General features: G+C 38.7%; 1 protein-coding gene across 4 annotated transcripts in view; it reads right to left on the bottom strand.

Annotated features, from left to right (window-relative positions):
* The window catches only part of CDK15 (cyclin dependent kinase 15), an 84509-nt gene that overhangs the window by 57231 nt on the left and 5724 nt on the right, over positions 1-21554 (bottom strand). For all 4 annotated transcript variants that reach the window (XM_086719287.1, XM_086719289.1, XM_086719288.1 and 1 more), the window contains exons 4-7: positions 18251-18330; positions 8009-8103; positions 7202-7264; positions 1432-1555 (exon numbers count right to left, since the gene is read on the bottom strand). In XM_086719287.1, coding sequence (XP_086575413.1) covers positions 1432-1555; positions 7202-7264; positions 8009-8103; positions 18251-18330 — 362 coding nt within the window. The remainder of the gene's footprint in view (positions 1-1431; positions 1556-7201; positions 7265-8008; positions 8104-18250; positions 18331-21554) is intronic.

The raw sequence follows: 21554 nt of genomic DNA, 5'->3' as shown, positions 1-21554 counted from the left end.
AGCTAGATGTGGCCTTCCTGGCAGCTAAGTATAGGGAGGTGACTAAATTCGTGCCTATATGATATAAACAGAAGTGATGTGTGAACTTCCAGACCATGCCCTTTTGGAGGAATTAAACAAACCTTCTTCCCTTTTCTTCTTCCTCTAGGCTATAATGAGAATGAGGTGGCAGCCATCTTTAAATATGTAGTTGGGGCAATACCTTAAGGATGGTGGGGCCACATGACAGAAGGAACATGGGTTAAGACACCATGGAGCCACCAAACAAGCTCTGACTACTTAGGTCAGACTGTTATGTGAGAGAAAGTTAAGCTTCTAGCATGTTTACACCTCTGTAATTTGGGGTCTCTGTAACAGCAACAGAACTCAATTCGCAACTAATAAGGTTCCCCTCCATTTTTGCAGTCCAGGACTCCCCAGTTTAGTACATACAAGGTGGGGACTGCTAATCCAAACTAATTAGTTTGGTAAGGCCTTGAACACATCACTCTCAAGTTCTCTGGAATATAAGAGTACTTTTGTTGGTCAGCTACTTATCTCACAGAATCACATGATGTGCAGCTGGGAAAAAAACCTCAGTAGATGAGTTCTCTGTTGTGGGAATTCATAAATGAGTATCTGCCAAATGCTTATATGCTCAGATGAAAACTAATATGTCAGAATAAAGTACTGTAGCTATAGTGCAACCATCTGATATCCGCCAAACAGAGAAGAGTGGTTCCTCAGCTCTAGTTTTTTTTAACAAATATTTATTAAGCACCTACTGTGGTGTCAGGCCTTAGGGATATGATGATAAGCAAAATGGACTCAGGTTGTCTTCATAATGCTTACAGTCTAGCAGAGTAGACAAAATCATTACACAAATATATGTGTATATATTGTTATACACTGTGATAAGTACTAAAATGGAAAGATACGGTGATACCCCAGGGAAATCTGTTGTCACTTTGATAGGAATAAAAACCTCAGGTACTCATGCAACACAGCTCTATAGATAGGTGACCAGAACAAGTGCCCTGAAGCCTCTACTGCGACAGGAGTCCATCCTATAATCTGGGGTTTACCTCTTTATCCTGTCATCATGGGATAACCTTGATCTATTCTGAATTTTTATATCCATTCAGATGTAGGAAAACCTACTAGGTACAGTTCTCTCTACAAATGTCTCTCTATAAAAAATGGCAATGGGGCAGTAGAGGTACCCAAGTTTTAGGATCTGATTAGACTGGGACTTGATGGACTCCTAAGAAGCTACCAAACTTGCCCTGTTTCTTGCCTCACACTTCCTATATGGTAGTTTGACATCCTCACAAAGCACCACGTTCCATGGGCCTCCGATTTTCAAAGGCCAGGCCTAGTCAATGCTTTAAACACATGCACACAAAAGCATCATTGTTCATAGCTCAGAAAGACACTTGAGGGGAGACTTACCAAAATCAGCCAGTTTGAGCTCTCCCAGGTGACTGATGAGTAAGTTCTGAGGTTTCAGGTCCCTGTGAAGAACGTGTTGGTGGTGGATGTATGCCAGGCCCCGCAAAAGTTGAAACATGAAAAGCTGGAAGGAATGAACACCTTATCTAAGGAGATTTGAGCCACTATGTGTTGATTTCTCCTCTAAATCAAAAACAGTCATCTGAAAGAATATAGTAAAAGTGTTTCTTGAGAGGAAAAAAAAAAATTACATTCAGAGAGGGGAAAAAAAAGACAAGGAAAGTCAAATAAGTAGACCATGTCCTAAACAAAGGGATTCTGCCTTTTCCTGACATCTCATTTCTTTGATACTGGAGGAATTACCCTTCCTTAAAAATCTAAAGGGAAACTTTGAAGTTTCCTTCGGAACTAGTTATTGATTTAGATGTGAAAGATTTAATTTTTTTTCCCACCGATGAACTTGGCATATAAGATCAAAGTTGACCTGGAAATGATATTCTAAGGTTTACAACTGCTTAAGTTTTCCAGGCTCTCTGATATGAAGCCCTTTTAAAAACATAACACAAGGAGACCAGACTAGGAAATATATCTTTAGATGGAATTAGGAAATAAAGGAACCATTACCTTTTAAACCTATTTTTAAGTCTGAAGTTCAAAGCTGAAAACAAGCTATATTGCAGCCATTTGACTAAAAGGAAGAAAGACCAAAAACAGGGAAAAACAAAAACAAAAAAACAATAGACCAAAAAAGAAAAGAAAAGAAAGAGATTAAGGAATAAATAGTTGAAGAAATAAGAGGGAAAAATACATTCTGGGCCCAAATTTTTAAATGTTGCATGTGGTTATAAGGCATAGAAACCAAAGACATTATTAGGTTCCCACCAATGTAGACGCTTAAGGAAAAACAGAATGCTTAGGATTCCAATGTCTTTTGCTCTTTTCCAGTGCCACCGGCAATTGAGAATTGAAACACCAACATTAGTGTTTACAAAGACCTATGCCAACCGAGGACATGTTCTGGCAGTTTAGAAAAGAAAAGCCCAGCCCCAGCATTCCTGGAGACAGAGGCACAATAGCAGATGCAGAGCTGTGCAGGTAAATCCATCACACTTTTTGCATCACATCCTGGAAACTGGGAACTTCAGAGACGCTGGCATGTTTACTGGCCTAGCAATGACTAGGAGACATTGGAGGCAAGCAGAGGGGCAGCTCGATCTGACCAAAGAGGCCTGGGGGGTTTGTCCACCATGGCACAGCTGTGTCTGTGTAGTTTCATGCAGGTCCTACATCAGGCTCAGGAGCCATTTAAGAATGTTAAAAATTTCCTGACACTCCTATGTTCACTGGTTCTATGAGTTTTCCTAGTGCTTTTCAATGTGAAAATACTGAGGAAAGTGGGAGCAACAGACAATTGAGGGAGAGAGACAGAAGGGAGGAAGGGGAAAACAACATTTATTGTATGCCTAGCACCTTTCATAATCCTCAAAGTAATCCGTGAGGGAGATAACGCTTGTCCTTGATTTACAGATAAGAAAAATAGGGCTCAAAGATACTTTAAAAACATGTCTAGAAACTGTCAGGGCCAAAACTCAAACTCAGACCAGCCTAACTCCACTACACCATTCTGAGAAACTGGCGAAAAGAAAATTAAAACTTGACAGGGAAAGGAAGAGGGAGCTGGCTGAGTCAGAGACAGAATTTCTTAGTGGGCCAGCCTGAAACGCCTTTCATGTTGGAGTACAGACTGCTCTCACTAATTAGTCACACCCGCCCTCACCTTCTTGCTCTTCAATCCCTTTCCTCCCGGGCTCCACATGAATGTCCACAAGCATTTGTAAATGGTAAAGCGCTGCAGTATTTATGTATGGTATTTTATTTTATTTATTTTTATTTTTTTAACATTTTATTTATTTTTGAGAGAGAGAGAGAGATAGTGTGTGTGAGCCGAGAAGGGGCAGAGAGAGAGGGAGACACAGAATCTGAAGCAGGCTCCAGGCTCCAAGCTGCCAGCACAGAGCCTGACATGGGGCTCCAACTTAACGAACTGTGAGATCATGACCTGAGCCGAAGTCAGGCGCCCAACTGACCGAGCCACTCAGGCACCCCACACATACGGTATTTTAGAGCCACACTTCTCAAAACTGCAGTCTGCCCTGACTAACCTCACCACTCACTCACTCTTGAATCCTTTGCAACCTGGATTCTTCCTTCACACCACCAAAGCACCATTAACAGAACTCAATCCCATGGTGTTTTCTCAGTCAACACCAAGCCAGATCTCGGGTGATTCTTTCCAGAGAGACTTCCCATACCCCAGGGGTTCGTCCTGTTTCCAACACAGTGAGGCTCTTGGGGACAAGATAATTTCATTGGGCTAGTGCCACCTGGGCCAGAGTGAGCATTTTCACTGCTGCCCTGGCTATGGAGAACTCATCCCTATTCCCACTTGTTTTGATGGGAAAACTTTTTCCTTTGTGCTTCCACATACCCCTAATAAACCCCTCTATTTATTAGTGTATCCCTCACAAATCCACAAAATAGTCAAGTATGGTTTTCAATTGTATTCCTGGTATTAGTGACACTCTCAACCATGCCTTCCCTGAAATTGTCTTTTCCTTTGATTTCCATGAGAGTGTATTTTTCTGGATCCTCTACATTCCTAAAAGCTTCTTTCTTTTGTCTCTTGCTGTCCTGTTCCTCTTTCAACCCCTACAGGCAAAAGTTCTATAATCAGTTCTTTTATCTTTGTGTATTTGCTCTTTGGGCTATCTACTCTCTTGTCTTTAACTACAAACTACATGTTCCAATTGCCCTCAAGTCTACATCTCCAGCGTCTATCTTCCTCTTGGGCACCAATCTCCTCTCCAATTGTTTGCTGCTCATTTTCCTTTGGATTTCCACCTCAACTAGAAGCTCACTATGTCTAAAACAGGAATTCTCCTCCTCCTCCTCTTCAATCAACTTCTTCTATTTCTGTTAATAGAGCTATAATTCTTCTGGTCAATCAAGGAGATTATGTTAGAAACCCAGAGGCTAAGGCCTTTACCCTAGACTTCCTGAATCAGATGCCCAGGTCATTCATCTGCTCATTGAAGTTTGAGAAGCACTGGGCCAGCCCACATCAATGAACTCCTAATGAAATCCCCTACTCTTTAATCCATCCCACAGACCACAGTTACATAAATTTCCTTCTGATCATGTTATTCTCTCTCAATGCAAACCCCTTGAATGACTCTACTGTCTAAGAGATATAGTCCACATCTTAGAAAATAAGGTTCTCAACCACCTACCGAATCTATTTTTCCAGACTTACATATCCTCATTTTACTAATATATTCTCTATTTCGGGCCAATAGGACCAGAGATGCAGTACTCTGGAAAAGAATCTTAACCAAGAATCATTTTTAGCAATGGCAAAAACTGGTTCTATAACTTCAGGCAAAATATTTGTCTTATCAAACCTTGGATTCCAATTCTGCAAATTAAGAAAGTTAGAGCAGCCCAGAGTTTTTAAGGCTTTTTTTTCCTGCTGCAACTTACCATAAGATATACATGTGTATCCAGTACTTGCATTCATACATAGATATAAGCGCTGTTTCAAGTGGCACAAAAGTTGCACAAAATAATACTTATTCTTGCTAGGTGTAACATACCCTAATATTTTCTATTCTTTTCTCACCTATTCTATTTCATTTTTTAAAATGCTCGTTGCTGATTGCCAAATTGATTTCATAACCCGCTAATGGGTCAAAACACAAAGACTGAAAAGTAATGTAGTTCATTTAACCCTAACAGTCCATGACTCTGGGATCCTCTTTCCCGAACACATCCTCTACTTCTCTGTTCTGTATCTTTGCTGAAAACATTCCTTCCTTCTGTGACATCTTCCCCTATTACAGACTCTTGAAATGCAATGTATCTTTTAATGTCTGCCTTAATAAAAGCTCTTAAAATGAGAAGATATCTTTTATTTTTTTTGTACATCTACATGAGGCCTTATTTCTCACCCGGTATTATTCACAAATGTCCTGTAATAGAATTGGTGCATATTTCTTATCTCTTGTTTTTGGTTGTAAGGCCCCTGAGGGCAGGACTCATGTCTTCTTCATGGCTTTTTATCCTTCTAACCATTTAGCACAGTGCCTGGTATGAGAGTCACTCAAGCCTGAAAATATTCTATCTTTCTCACAGTTATTCTTTCTCTAAGCCTTCCTCTATCTAATCAACATCTCTAGTTCCTTGGCTCTTCTATTCTGTCCCTAGCTATCAGCAACCTGCCTATCTTCACTTCCTTCCCTCAGATTAGGCTCCTTTTAGAAGTCTCTGACCATCACTGTAACCTCTCTCTTGACAGTCTCCTCAACTCTCTTGCCCAACTGTCTTTTTCTTTCATATGTCTGGCAAAACCCCAACTCTGAATCACTCTAACAGTCTACTTTTCATATTCCTCTATTTGAATTGCTAAGCGCTGCCATTAAAAAGGAAATCCCATGATCATGAAGATAATTTAATGGTTTTCATTCTCACTGGAGTCCTCAACACACTACTAGACATTCCTTCTTTTTGCCTAATTAGGTCTCTATCCATTCTCCACCAGCTATCTCAAAATGTTTTCACTCTCCTCAACCCCTTGTCCTCAAATCTTCTTTTCCCCTTTGCTTGTAGGACTGGATGGGTCCCCTTACTATGAATTCTCATAGCGTTTCTAGTTAACATGGCCATCGCCCTTATCACTTTGCTTTTTATTGCCTATTTAAGTCCATATATCTTACCGGGCTTTAAGCTTATTGAAAGTAAGAAACACAACTTACTCATTATTGAAACCTCAAAACTTAATATAATATGAAGTACTCAATCATTCTTGAATGAATGAAGGAAAGAAGGAATATAAATATTAGTTAAATGAATGAATATGAATACATCATATACAAATTTCATATATGTTATATCAAGGACCAATTAATTAATTAATGCCAATAAAAACCTTAGGGCATGAAAAGTATGAAATAAAAATGGTTTCTAAAGTTCATAACAGACATAGAATTACAGCTAGTTGAGAGTTTATTATTATTTCTATTCCAATGACTAGAAAATGGAATTTGGTCCCATTTATAATAGGATCTGATATAAGAGGCAAACAGATAACTAAATTAGACCTAACAAAGGTAGTTTGTTTGCTGATTCTATTGGGAAAATATAAGTACAACACTATCACAGACCACAGTAGTCTGCCATGAATAAGGTATTTATTTTATAATGTCTTAGCTTTACTTCTTTCCTTTTAATGCAATTCTTTTTCATTGGTGTCTATTTTTATTTTTTTTTTTTAATTTTTTTTTTTCAACGTTTATTTATTTTTGGGACAGAGAGAGACAGAGCATGAACGGGGGAGGGGCAGAGAGAGAGGGAGACACAGAATCGGAAACAGGCTCCAGGCTCTGAGCCAGCAGCCCAGAGCCCGACGCGGGGCTCGAACTCACGGACCGCGAGATCGTGACCTGGCTGAAGTTGGACGCTTAACCGACTGCGCCACCCAGGCGCCCCTGGTGTCTATTTTTAAAGACACATTTGCATGATGGCCATGACTAACAAGGTTAAGCTGCCTGGAAAATAGACATTGCTCTATATCTTGAGGGGCAACTCTTGAAAAAAACTTTTCTCTAGAATATCAATGATAGGCATCTTCTTACTTAGTATCATGAGACTTTGCTTTGTGATGACAGTGTGTTTCAAAATTCTTCTCCTGAATCCTGACCCTCAAAGTACTCACCCTGACATTGTGAGGATGAAGCCCTCCTGGGTGCTGAGACATGTACTGGGCCAGGTCTGTGTGCTACACAAAATGGTGGAGAGAGTAACATTAGTGGAGCTTGAACAGTGTCCTAAAGTAGACCATAGATTGGCTGTCGGAGGTATTATAAAGTTGAGAATTTTTGAGACTGAAGTACAAAAGATGCACAACCAGGTTTCCTGAGACCTCACTATTAAGGTCAAACACAGGGTGTCTTTCTAAATGGCTTCTTACAAGGAAGCTTGTTTCTCGTCACAAAAAGATGCTCATTTTAAATGACTGCCACTGAAGGCAGTGGAGCGGGCATGTCTCACTCTCCTTGGAGGCAAGTCAAGTATACATGCCCTATGATTTATTTCTGCTAATATCTGAATGTTTTTCCTTTCAAAAATATGAAAATGAGTTATTTTTAGTAAACTTGTATACAATTTTTAAAGACCTTGTGATTCATGTCTTTATTGTCAATGAAAAAATGTTGGATTCTGCTCAGATGGCAATTAAAAATAGATAAAAAATAAGTACAAAAGTTTTATTGAGGATGCAAGCTCAAAGTGCTTATTTATTATTGTTGGTAAGGGGGGGAAAGACAACAAATACAGTGGGTAAAGAAGCAGGACTAAAGAAGGAGTGTAAGAACAATAAGCTCTGGCAATCATAATAATGAAAATTTCCATGACACTTTCCACATTGTAATGAAAGTTTTATCATGCCATAAAATATTAACAGATTCATTGTACAAGCACCAGGCTTTTCCCTCATGCTTTATAAAATGCTGGGGCAACTCACCATGTATTCAAAAACAAATGTCAGTGTCTCTTTGGTATGGATTATGTCGTGCAGGAGCACAATATTGGCATGTTTCAAACCCTTCAGGAGAGAAGCTAGAAAAAATTAAACAAAATATTAATTCAATCATTGATAATGAAAGTACTGCTTTAAAGATATCAAGCAGTATTTATTTTTTAAACATTTCAAATCAATCATTCTGATTTTTTTATTGCTGGGAAAAAATTCTCATGAAATAATATTAAAAATTACAAAGGACCTTCATCATTTGTCAAATGGCAAGCCACTGCATTTACATAACTTATTTTTCTTACAGGCTAGAGCAGTTGCAAAAAACTATGTTTCCATTTATCTAATCAATTTCATCAAAGCACTCAGAGCACTTTGCAAATGCTTCCCTCTGGGAATCTTATCTCTGCTTCAGAGTTACAGGAGAGGAGGCCTGGAGAGATAAAGGCCATTGGAGGAGCAGAAAATGGAGTATTCTGCCTTCTAGAGTAGGACTTTGCAACATGTGACCATTCTCCAAAATTCAAAGTGTCACAGAGGGTCAGCAGGGCCCGTGGATGTGATTAGTGGAAGGCAGGGATAAGGGTATGGGATGAACATAATAGAGTGGAGAGGATTTCTTAAAGGCAGAATTGCCAACCTCTGTGGAAAGGAGAAAATGCAAACTTGAAAAGAGGACAGAGCCAATCTTGGGGAGCCCAGGGGAGTGGGAGTGGTGAAGTTTGAGGACTGTCTCTTGCATCTTTAATAACAAATTATTATTAGGTCACTAAAGGCAATCACTTTATTTTTTTTAATTTTTATTTATTTTTGAGACAGAGAGAGACAAAGCATGAACGGGGGAGGGTCAGAGAGAGGGAGACACAGAATCTGAAACAGGCTCCAGGCTCTGAGCTGTCAGCACGGACCGCGAGATCATGACCCGAGCCGAAGTCGGCTGCTTAACCGACTGAGCCACCCAGGCGCCCCACTAAAGTCAATCTTAAAAGGGAGAAGTCAGCACAAAAGGCCAGTGAGTGGCTGGGAAGGAGTCTGAAAAGCTCTCTTTGGGAGCTTCAGGGATATGAACCCCCCGAGCTTCACAAGGGTGGAGACCAGAAAAGGCATGATAAGGAGATGATGAGTCTCAGTTCAGGACATCCCTGGATGAATAAATAGTGTCCTTAAGACTTACAGGAAAGGAAAAGTGAAGTATAAAAATTCAAATCAATGTTCTGCAGGGTATGCTTGTATGTCATGAATCTCCTTCACCAACTCTTCCCCAGAATTCCATAAGATTAAAACCAAACCCAAACACTACCTTCAAATTTTGGAACAAATTACTCCTCTCAGGAATCTTTCCTGTTGTAATGATCCTCTGCTATTTTGCCCTTCTGATAGCCATTTTCCTTTCTAGTGGGAATACCTCCACTTTCCTCTGGGGAAAAATCCCTCTGCCCACTCAGTCCATGCTTTTCCGGTGGGGCTGACCCCATGGCTACCCACGACTGGGCGTATCCCCCAGGCCTGACCAATCAGAGGACAGTACCCTCTAGCCACAGTGATTGCTTCAGAGACAGGCACAGAACCCTACTTTGCTGGTGCCGTCCAGAAAGAAGTGCTTTCTTTTCCACTGTGAGAAGAAGGCTGAGCTTGTAGGATTTCACCAGGAGCTGCTCTGGCCAGATTACCAACACCTGGTGAGAGCATGTCTGGGAATAAAACTAAGGCAGAGAAAAACAGTGTTGGGGATGGAAAGGCATGGATTCCTGGTGACGTCATCTACGCCCTGCTAGCGCATAGTTATCAGAACTATTAGCTGGTGACTTTCCTTCTTAACATCAGTTTGAGCTGGGAACCTTTAATCACCAAAGGAGCAGGTATAATAGGTTATACCTGCTAATCTTACTTTGCTCTAATGACTAATACTCTACTTTTTGCCCCCCGAGTCTTTATGAGCTAAATTTATTATTTCATTTTTACAAACACATTGCTTTGTAAATGTAGTAAACAGTTTCACAGGCATTTGTTTGATGTCCCTACCCCCACCCAGCCTGAAGGCTACATGGGAATGGAGGGAGTGACTTTTCCTCTCTTTTGGATGCAGCTGCACCACCTAGTACAACACTCAGCCAAGAGTAAGCACTTAATTTGTCAGATATATTTATTGAATGTCTTAACAGGGAACTGACTGTGGAGCCAGAGGCCTTAATGTGAATCCTGGCCTCATCACTTTCTATCTGAGTGAGCTCAGGAGAGTATCACACTCTTTATGAAAAAAGGATAATGCCTTTTCTGACTTGACTTCACAGGGTTGACATGAGGATGGAATCAGATGTTATGTGTGGAACCCTTGGAAAATATAAACCATCACATGGTTGCAAATTAGAATTACTATCCCAGCCATCAGTTTCTTCTGCCCTCCCTTTTACCTTGAATTCCACTAAACTCCCACTCCAAGATTAGTATCTTTAACTTTTGTTTGTGTTATATTTCTGCTAGAGTTTTCAGCACCCTCCATATTTATAACAGTGACTTCTTACCATCAATTGAGAATGCTGTATTTTGTGTAATTTTTATTTATGAATTATGTTAATTTTCTCTTCCTGCACACACGTATATACACACACATGCATTACAAAGCATGCACCAAAACTAGATTTTAAGGGAAATGGGTAAAGCTGAAATTGTTAAGATATTTTAATTTTATTTTTAATACAATTTTATTCTTACTTAAATTTGATCTTGCTAAAACTTGTGATGCTTATTTTTAAAATCATGGTGGTGATGGGGTGGCTGGGTGGCTCAGTCAGTTAAGCATCTGACTTCGGCTCAGGTCATGATCTCACAGCTTGTGGGTTCGAGTCTCAAGTGAGGCTCTGTGCTGACAGCTCAGAGCCTGGAACCCGCTTCAGATTCTGTCTCCCTCTCTCTCTCTGCCCCTCCCCCACTCACACTCTGTCTGTCTCTCTCTCTCTCTCTCTTTCAAAAAGTAAATAAACATTAAAAAAATTTTTTTAAATAAAAAAAATAAAATCATGGTGGTGTGTTTTCTTAATCATGATGGCTTCATACTATCAAGGAACAGTATCTACTTAGGATGAGGCTCACTGCTAACAATAGTGTGGTTATAAAATCTTTATTTTATATAGTTTTCTTGATAATTTCTGCTTTATAAGAGTAGGAAAAGTGTCAGTTTGACCACTTCTCTATTGTTCACTTATATTTATATTATTAGTCTTATCTTCAATTCACAATTTCTTTGCAGAAATACTTTTAAACTCCTCTCAACTCTTTTTCTCATACCCTGATCCAATTCAGCAAATCTGTTGGTTATACCTTCATAACACGTCCAGAATCCCTCCCTTCTTGCCATCGCCTCTGCTATCATCCCAGACCAAGTTATCATCATATCTTGGCTGAATTAGTGCAAACACCTTCTAGCTAGTCTCTCGCTGCATCCTCTCTCCCTTCCTGTAGTCTGTCATGCACAGAACAGCCAGCTACTGTGATCCTTCTAAGATTGAAGTCAAGGCATGTCTCTGCTCCAGTGGTCTCTCATCTCACTCAGAATAAGATACAAAAGACTTACAATGGCCTGTCCAGCCATTACCTCCTTGCCCTCATATTCCTATTCTTGCTCACTTGGCTCTAACACATTCGCCTCCTAACTGTTCCTTGGACACTTCCAAACACATTTCCTCCCTGGGTCTTACAATTTTCCTTGTCTCTGCGTATAATCCTCTTATCCCATTGTCTGTGCATTTCTTCCCTTGCTTCCTTCAGGTCTCCACTCAAACCATACACACGAAGTCTAGGCTTCCATGACCCTTCTCAATGAAATAGCAGCCTCGCCACCCCAGACCTACCCTAGTGATCCTCTGTCCCTTTGCCCTGCTTTTTTCTTCTCCACAGCACCTGCTGCTTATTACACCAAACATACTACTATTTTCTTTCTTTCTTTCTTTCTTTCTTTCTTTCTTTCTTTCTTTCTTCTTTCTTTCTTTCTTTCTTTCTTTCTTTCTTTCTTTCTTTCTGTGGGGGAGAGGGGCAGAGAGAGAGAGAGAGAGAGAGAGAGAGAGAGAGAGAGAGAGAAGCCCAAGCAGGCTCCATGCTTAGCAAGAAGCCCAACTTGGGGCTCCATCCCATGATCCTGGTATCATGACCTTAGCTAAAATCAAGAGTGGGATGCTCAGTTGACTGAGTCACCCAGGTGCCCCTCTATTTTTATTTTCTATTCACCCTTAAGAATGTATTTTTATTTTCTATTCACCCTGTAAGAATGTCCCCATTGAAAGTAGGGACTTCTGTCTTTTATGCTTATTGCTATATCTCTAGTGTCTAGAACAGTCTTTGGTCTATTACAAACATCAAATAAATATTTACTATTGAATTAGTGTCACTAATTACCTAATGTCATTTCTATATCTATAATTGGTTGGCATAGGGTGTTTCTGTGAAATGCTTTCATTCCTTGTTTCTCTTCATTGTCTTCCTCATTAGATTATAAATGTTTGAGTGTTATTGCCATGTCTACTACAGCTTTTTTAACACCCCCGAACTACTGAAATACTTCTTTGGAAACTGTGGCTTTTGGTGAGTAATAATAGGCAATTTACGTGACACAGTAGATGATGTTTAAAGAATTTATCTCATGGTGTTGTTTGGCCCATCTACCAAAGGGATCTAAAATGTTTACAGCTTCAGATGTGTGGGTCTCAAACCCAAGAAGAAAAGGTCTTTCTTCTAACTCCAAGCCTGCCTCATAAACTTCAGAGCAGGATATGGTGTGTTGTGCAGACTCACAAGCTGAGGGATACAAAAGCCACATGAGAAGGGGAAAGATCCTTAAATCAGAGCATCCTGGTTCCTGTTAAATAATTCACACATTCTAAGTATACCTATCTCTGTGTTTCTTCAAAGAAAAGACACACAGATAAATTGGGGAGGCTTTAAAGCTCCAGAAAAGTGGAATCACAATGGAATTTCTTTGAGTCCTTTCAAAATACTTCCATGGTGATGATGATGATGATGATGATACCTCATTGAGCATTTACTACATGCCAGGCATTGTTGTAAGAATTCTGCATATATTAACTTGGTATGAGAACACTCAGAAAGCCAAAGAGAAAACCTAAAGAAAACAACAGAATCCCAAAGATCAGGAACAAATGAGCCACAACTGAACATTATTCAGCTCATTTACAAAATGCAAAGTATTTCTTTCTTTATTTTAAATGTCCAAAAGTAGATGACCAACTGGTTGAACATTAAATGGCATTTAATTTGATTCTCATATATGTAAGATATTTAATAATTTAAAAAAATGTTTTCATCTTGCAATGATACGAAAATATTTATTTTCTTGGTTTTGTTAATTTTATTGGGGGTTGTGGCTTAGTGAAGGTGTAGGAAAATTGATGCTTTCCAAGTGCAATGGGTCATGATGTTTTGATTTTACTCTGCTGTGTTCTGTTTTAGTTTGTGTAAAAGACGATGATGACAAGGAAAAACAAGGCTGGCCCTCAAAGTCCTAGGGCACATATATATGTAGTGAATAGCTGGCTGTGAGCTTTTGAAGGCATGGATTGTCCCTGTCCCTGTTTTTCTATCTCCTGCACCTAGCATAGGCCTGGCATGTGGCGCTCAATACGTGCTTGCAAATTAATGAAGACCAAACTGTTGTAATTGAGTTTATGTAGGAGTCAATAATGGAGACAATTTCCATCCTCAACCTCCACTGAGTATTGAATTAAAAAGAGTTTGTGGTTCCTGATGTTACATTTTTTCTGGCCTGGGTGTCACAAATCCAGTCAATGAGTTGAGTTATTCATTTCAAGAAAAGAAATCTAGATAAATTTAAATAAATGTTAAGACAAATGTTAGATAAATACTTATCTAATTTCTTTGGAATTGTAATCCAATCACATATCATCATCCTGACAATGTTTTGTAAAAATATAACTATACACATGTAAATGTGCTATGTCTGTGCTATGATTTGATTGCATTCAATGGAGGACTTCTTGTCAACCAGGCCTCCCACAATCTATTTGTAGTAACAGGCAACTCAGGAGTTCTTACTGGTATCCTCTACCACATTGCATGACCTTGGGGAGGTTCCTTAGTCTATTTTTGGTTCAGTTTTCTTATATATGGACTGGGAATAATTACTTTATGTTTTCTTCAAAAAAATTTTTTTAAATGTTTGTTTATTTTTAAGAAAGAGAGACACAGAGCATGGGTGGGGGAGGGGCAGAGAGAGGGCGACACAGAATCCCAAGCAGGCTCCAAGCTCTCAGCTGTCAGCACAGAGCCCGACGTGTGAGCTCGAACCCACGAACTGTGAGATCATGACCTGAGCCGAAGTTGGATGCTCAACTAACTGAGCCACCCAGGTGCCCCTGTAATGTTTTCTGTTAGAAAATGATATTGAAAGATTCTCAGCTAAAACTGTTTCTAACTTAAACATTGCAATTGCTGATGCTGTAGAGTACATGATAGAATCAGAATTGACAAATTTATAATATTATTTTCTTTAAAATATTTCTTCTGCATTTTGCTTAAGGTTTATACAAAATGTATCATAAAAACAGATTTCTATTTTTATTTTTACTTTCGCTAAAGGAGAAGTGCTTGAGTTACAGATTTCTAAATTTATCATAATAAAGTAGCATTAGAATAGAATAGATTCTATTCTAATTCTATTCTAAAAAAAAAAAAAAAAGAATAGAATAGATTCTAATATCTAACAATTCTGATTACTAGTTCTGAGGCTCGGCCAAGTTACTTCAGACTCCTTCATCTGAACAACAAAAATAACATGCTTTACCTACTAGAGTTGATGTAAGTGTTTTTTTAAAAAAAAAGGTAATGGGGGAAAGGAGGAGAAAAGATTATGTCATATATCTAGTCTTCAAAAAAGATTAGTTATATGACTGCTTCCTAAACAAATGCTGCTAAGAGAGTGAAAGTCCTGGGTTTGAACCGAAAATTTCCATTTTTTATTTTCCACTTAAAATAATGCACATTATTAAGACATTGATACACAGTTTCATAAAATTAGGGAATGTGTTCTTATATAAAAGCTTAAAATATTCACCTATTCAAATGAAAGTATCTTCTCCTAGTTGTAAAAATAAACATTTAAAATATAATTCCAGAGCCAATTATGGAAGATTTTTTCAAGTTGTTATAAAGGCAGCTAATCTTTTTAATTAGCAAAGGAATGAGGGTAGGGAACATGTCTATTTTGTGCACTACTATGTGTCTAGAAGCCAACAGAGTGCCTGGCCATAGTAGGTGGTCAATAAATATTTGTAGAATATTCATAGAGAGTGTACAGATTTTTGAATCAGAGAAATTTGGTTTGAAGCATGGCTATATGGTAGAATAATAGTAATATCTATCTCCAGAGATTGTTAAAAAGATTGGAAGAGGTAACATATGAAAAGTGTCTGGCATGTGTATTAACATATGTTTTCCTTCGTGTTGTTCATACTTTTGCTGATTTCATAATATTACATGTTAAGATCAAATAGTATTCCAAATGGCCAGACTAATGAACCACCACATGTATTCTACTTATATATAAAGAGACCATGCATGTAGTAAAATTCTATTCAGTAAATCTTTGGCTGATATCCCATCAGAGCAGCCAAACTGTTCAGGAAAAGTAATTCCTGCTTCAAGGCTTTAAAAAAAAAATCTGCATTACTTGTTCAGTTTTTCTGCATGTGGCTTTCGGTTGCCTTTTTAGCTAGTGACCCAGGGTTTTAACTAATGAACTCCAGCTGTTCTTATTTTGCCTTCCATCCCTTCTCATTTAACCTCCTGTCTCCCTGGTCTCACATCCTTAAAGTTCTTACAGGAAAAATGGGACAGTGCCAAAGTTTCCAAATGAGGCCTCATCCCTTCTTGAGGGGAGAGGGCCTCTTTAATAAGGGCTTCTAGCTTTCTCAATGATGGAAAAAGAAACATTCATTGTTGGAAAATGGATGCCTAACAACCTCCAATGTGTCAAAAATCCTCTTGTGGTTTTTAATATTATACAAGCAAAGCGTTCAGTAAGGTAAGTCCATAAAACAAACCAAGAAAGTCCACAGCTGAATACTAAATGTAATTGCAAACACCTGTGAAGGGGAGGCAATTTCTTAGTAAATATGCAATAAAAGAAACATCTACCATACAGAACAATACAGATCCAGCTTTTCTGAACCATGCTGAGAACCATCTGTTAGCAAAACTGGCAAAATTTTTCATTGTTAAGTCAAATGTCAACCTGAAAAACTTGGCTGTGGGCAAAATCTGAGCAAGGCAGTCCTGAAGTAATAGGCAAGCTCAAACGCACAAAGACAACACCATGAAAATGCGGTGAAGCTGGGCCAGAGGCTCTCCCATTATATTGGTGACCTGGGGATTTCTATTATGTTCAGAAATACTATTCAACCTATCCACACAACTCCTTCTAAATCTGATCATACTTTCATGGGGACCACTAATAAGTACATTAGTAAATACAGCTTCCATTATATTAAACACTTAAAACCACACTTTCCTCCAGAATGCACCTGATCCTACCAGGATGAATTCCCGGCTAACCTGACGGCCATTTGGCCCCTATACTCAAATTCAAAACGACATATTTCCCAGGGGCTCTAAAAGACTTTTGAAAATGGCATCAAATTCAGTTATAAACTCATTTTGTAAATTGCTTTTTCCATGCCTGTTTGCATAACCCATCCTTCCAAGCTCAGTTCAAAATCTACTGACTCCATTAGCCACACTGAGACTAACTGGTTCTCATATTAGTTTATGTCTCTTTTTAACCTCCATTATAACACTTGTAACCTGAATCATCTGCTCTGTTAAGACTGAAAATGACAGAGAGCAAAAATCAGGGCTTTTTCTTCTCATCCTTCATAATGCCCAGCAATATGGTGGGCATATAAGTATGTGTTCCATAAAGAAGGGAAAATAGTTAACAGGGGAGAAAGTAAAAGAGAAGAGACATTTCTTTTCTTCTTCTTCTTCTTCTTCTTCTTCTTCTTCTTCTTCTTCTTCTTCATCGTCATCTTTTTTTTTTTTTTTTTTCTGAAATTGATAGCAATCCTATCATCATTAGATTTCAAAGGGCTCATGTAGGGGCGCCTGGGTAGCTCAATCAGTTGAGTCCAACCTGAGCTCATGTCATGATCTCCTGCTTTATGGCTTTGAGCCCCACGTCAGGATCAGTGCTGACAGCTCAGAGCCTGAAGCCTGCTTCGGAGTCTGTGTCTCTCTCTCTCTCTGCCCCTCCCCTGCTCATGCTCTGTCTCTCTCTGTCTCAAAAATAAATAAAAACATTAAAAAAGAATAAATCATAAAATGATAGTATAAATATGCTCCAAAAACTATAATGAAGAATACGGTTGCAATTATTATTATTTTTTAATTTAAATTCAAGCTAGTTAACATACAGCGTAGTACTGGTTTCAGGAGTAGAATCCAGTGATTCATCACTTATATAAGTGCTCATCCCAACAAGTGCCCTCCTTAATGCCCATCACCCACTTAGCCCATCCCCCCCCAGTGCCCCTCCAATAATCCTCAGTTTTTTTTTCTGTATTTAAGAGTCTCTCATGGTTTGCCTCCCTCTCTTTTTAACTTATTTTTCCTTCTCTTCCCCTATGTTCATCTGTTGTGTTTCTTAAATTTCACATTTGAGTGAAATCATGATATTTATCTTTCTCTGACTGACTTACTTCACCTAGCATTAATACACTCTAGCTCCAACCATGTTGTTGCAAATGGCAAGATTGCATTCTTTTTGAATGTTGAGTAATATTCCATTGTGTGTAGATATATATCTGTATCTGTATCTATATCTACACACATTCCATTGTGTATGTATATATCTACACACATACCTACCACTTTATCCACTCTTTATCCACTCATCCGTTGATGGACATTTGGACTCTTTCCATAATTTGGTTATTGTGGATGGCACTGCTATAAACTTTGGGGTGCATGTGCCCCTTCAAATCAACATTTTTGTATCCTTTGGATAAGTACCTAGTAGTGTAATTGCTGGGTCATAGGATAGTTCTATTTTTAATTTTTTGAGGAACTTCCATACTATTCTCCAGTTGTGATTATAATATTACTTCTAGAAATATCAAAAGCTAGATGCTGAATGGATAGATTCAATGGATTTTTTTTTTTTTTTCTTACCAAATCAAGGACCTGTAAGATAGATCTCTTGGATCTTACCTTCCCGAATAGCTGTAAATGGGACTCCTTCCTCTTCATTCATGCTAATGACTTTTAGAGCCACTAGTTGTCCATTTATCCTGGAAGAGTTGGGGGTGGGGAGAGGGATGGGGAGGACACACATTTATTGAGATGGTTCATAGCAGCAGTTTATACTAAGGATAGTTTAATGAAAGTAGCTTTTCCTTCCAAATATATTCCAGCATATGAATCCACAATTTTCTAAAAATAGGCAGTTTTAAAAGTCATATGTATGTATACCAAAATAGTTTTTTTTCCTCTTTACTCATTGTAGAAACTTTGGAGAACACAGAAAGGCACTAAACCCATCCTCATAATACTTTGATGTATATCGTTCCTTTCATTTCCTTTTCTGCACTTACTTGGACCATCCTTATTTTTCATCTGAATTATTGTAGTGGCCACCTAACAGTTTCCCTACTTGTACATTTGTACCCCTACTGTCTCAATAGAGCAGCCCAGGGGATCCTTTTTAAGGGAATTTCAGAATAAATCACTTTTCTGCTCAAAACCTACCATTATTGTCACATTTCACTCTGTTAAAATTTTTTCTTATGTATTTATTTATTTTGATAGAGAGAGAGAGAGAGAGAGAGAGAGAGTGTGTGTGTGTGTGTGTGTGTGTGTGTGTCTGTGTGTGCACGCAAGCAGGGGAGGGGCAGAGGGAAGGAGAGACAGAATCCCAAGCAGGCTCTGCACCATCAGCACAGAGCCCGATGGGGGGAGGGGGAGGGGGGTTGCTGGAACCCACAAACTGTGAGATCATGACCTGAGCCAAGATCAAAAGTTGGATGCTTAACTGACTGAGCCACCCAGGTGCCCTGGTCACATTTCAATCTGAATAAAAGCCAAATTCTTACAACTACCTTCTAGGTGCCACCTGACCTGCCCAGGCCCACCATTACCTCTTTCTCTAACCTCCTCTTGCTCTCCCCTTATTCAGTGTTTTGTTCACGGATGTAAGTGAGGTGACAGAGAACTGAGATTTTAATACATGTATAAATACGCGATTTTCAATACAGCGGGATTCATGTCATGTTATCAGTAACTTGCTTTTCTGCCATTTTTCTTTTATTCATTCTTTACAGTATAGGATGATATTTAATTAAATATTTAATAATGGTATAATATTTTATCATATAAATACACTACAGTGTGTTTATGCTTGGCCGGCTCCAAATGCTTTTAAAATGTTTCTTTTGACTATTATAAAAATACAGTCATGATCATGTCTGTATCAGTCTTTTCACACAGCCCCTATTCTTTTCTTAGGGTTGAGTTGGAATTGCTAAGTCAGAGTATGCTGTGCACAAGTTTTTATTGTTTTGAATGCATGTTCCCAAATTATGCCACAGAGTGATTACACCACTCACTGGTCATGAGAATGGCCATCCCAGCACTTTCTTGCCAACACTGGGCAGAGTTTTTATTTTGTTTTGTTTTTTCATTTTTTAGAACAGATTTAGATTTACAGAAAAATTGAGAAGATAGTACAGAGAGTTCTCACATACTCCACATCCAGTTTCTTCCACTGTGTAATTAATGAACCAATATTGATACACTATTATTAACTAACGCTTATAGTTTATTAACTAACGCTTATGGTTACTGTGAGATCATGACCTGAGCCGAAATCAAGAGTCAGCTGCTTTATTGACTGAGCCACCCAGGTGCCTCATAATAGAACAAAATAGAAATAGCTGAAATGTCCAACATTAGAAGAACAATTTAAAAATGTGTGGTACATCAACACAACGGAATATTTTGAATTCATGACAAAAACTCAAGTCCAGAGACATGTAGAAAGTGGAAAATATTCATGATAAAATAAATAGAATACAAAATAGCAAGCACACCATGTTTGTAACTTTAAATAAACCATGTGCAAGTAGAAGACAAATTGTGCATGTGCAATTGTTATGCTAGAGTGATGGATTATAGATCATTTTTCAAAGTTATTTATTTATTTTGAGAGAGACAGAGCAAGCAGGAAAGGGGCAGAGAGAGAAGTAGAATCCCAAGCTGACAGCATGGAGCCTGACACTGTGAGATCATGACCTGAGCCAAAATCAAGAGTCTGCTGCTTAATTGACTGAGCCACCCAGGTGCCTCATAGATGATTTTTAAGTTTATTTTATTTTAATTTTTCAGAGAGAGAGTGAGAGAGGAGATACAACGTGAGCAGGGGAGAGGCACAGAGGGAGAGAAAGAGAACCTTAAGCAGGCTCCATGCTCAATGCAGAACCCCATGAGGGCTTAATCCCAGGACCCTTGGATCATGACCTGAGCTGGAATCAAGAGTGAGACGCTTAACCGATTGAGTCACCCAGGCACCCTGATGATTTTTAAGTTTTAAAAATTTACTTGCTGTTACATATTGCCTTTTTAAAAAATAACATTTACAAGTTTATTATGGTTTTCCAACTTGATTTCAAAATGCATTCTTTTTATCTTTTTTAAAGTAGATATGGTAGATATGTAAAAATTTATGAAATCAATAAATTTATCTATCTTAGTCTTTTTGAACTTGAGACATAATCAACGTACAGAATTTGTAGGTTAAATCTGTACAATGTCTGATACATTTACATATTGCAGTATGATTATCAGGATTTCTTTAGTTGTTTTTTGTTTTTTTTTTTTTAGTTTATTTATTTATTTTGGGTGAGGGGAAGGGCAGAGAGAGGGGGAGAGAGAATCCCAAGCAGGCTCTGGGCTGTCAGTGCACAGCCTACACGGGGCTCGACCTCCCAAACCGTGTGACAATCACCTGAGCTGAGTTGGACGCTCAGTCGACTGAGCTACACAGGCGCCCCCAGGATTTCCTTAGTTTTTACCTAATGTCCTTTCTCTGTTAGCATACCGCATTATGTATAGTCGTCATGTCTCCTTAGGCTCCTCTTGGCTGTGATAGATTCCTAGACTTGATGACCATGACAGTTTTGAGGAGTACTGGTGAAAAATTTTGTAGCATACCTCTCTATTGCAGTATTTCTGATTTTTTTTTTTTTTTTTTTTTGATGATTAGACGGGGGATATGGATTTTGAGAAGGTAAAGTGCCATTTTCATCCCATCATATTAAGGATACATACTATTGTCAGAATTTATAACTTTATATTGGCCTTAATCACCAGGCTGAGATAGTATCTGTCAGGTTTCTTCACTGTAGTTCTTTCCCCCCCAACTCCCTTTCCACAGTGTACTTTTGGAAGAATGTCACTATGAGTAGGTCACACTTAAGGAGTGGGGATTTATGCTTCAACTCCTTGAGGGTGGGTTATT

The sequence above is a fragment of the Puma concolor genome, chromosome C1, assembly GCF_028749965.1.
Source record: "Puma concolor isolate L17-30 chromosome C1, mPumCon1.1.hap2, whole genome shotgun sequence".
NCBI classification, from domain to species: domain Eukaryota; kingdom Metazoa; phylum Chordata; class Mammalia; order Carnivora; family Felidae; genus Puma; species Puma concolor.
The sequence above is the reverse complement of the archived record's forward strand: the minus strand, read 5'-3'. Positions and strand labels throughout refer to the sequence as shown.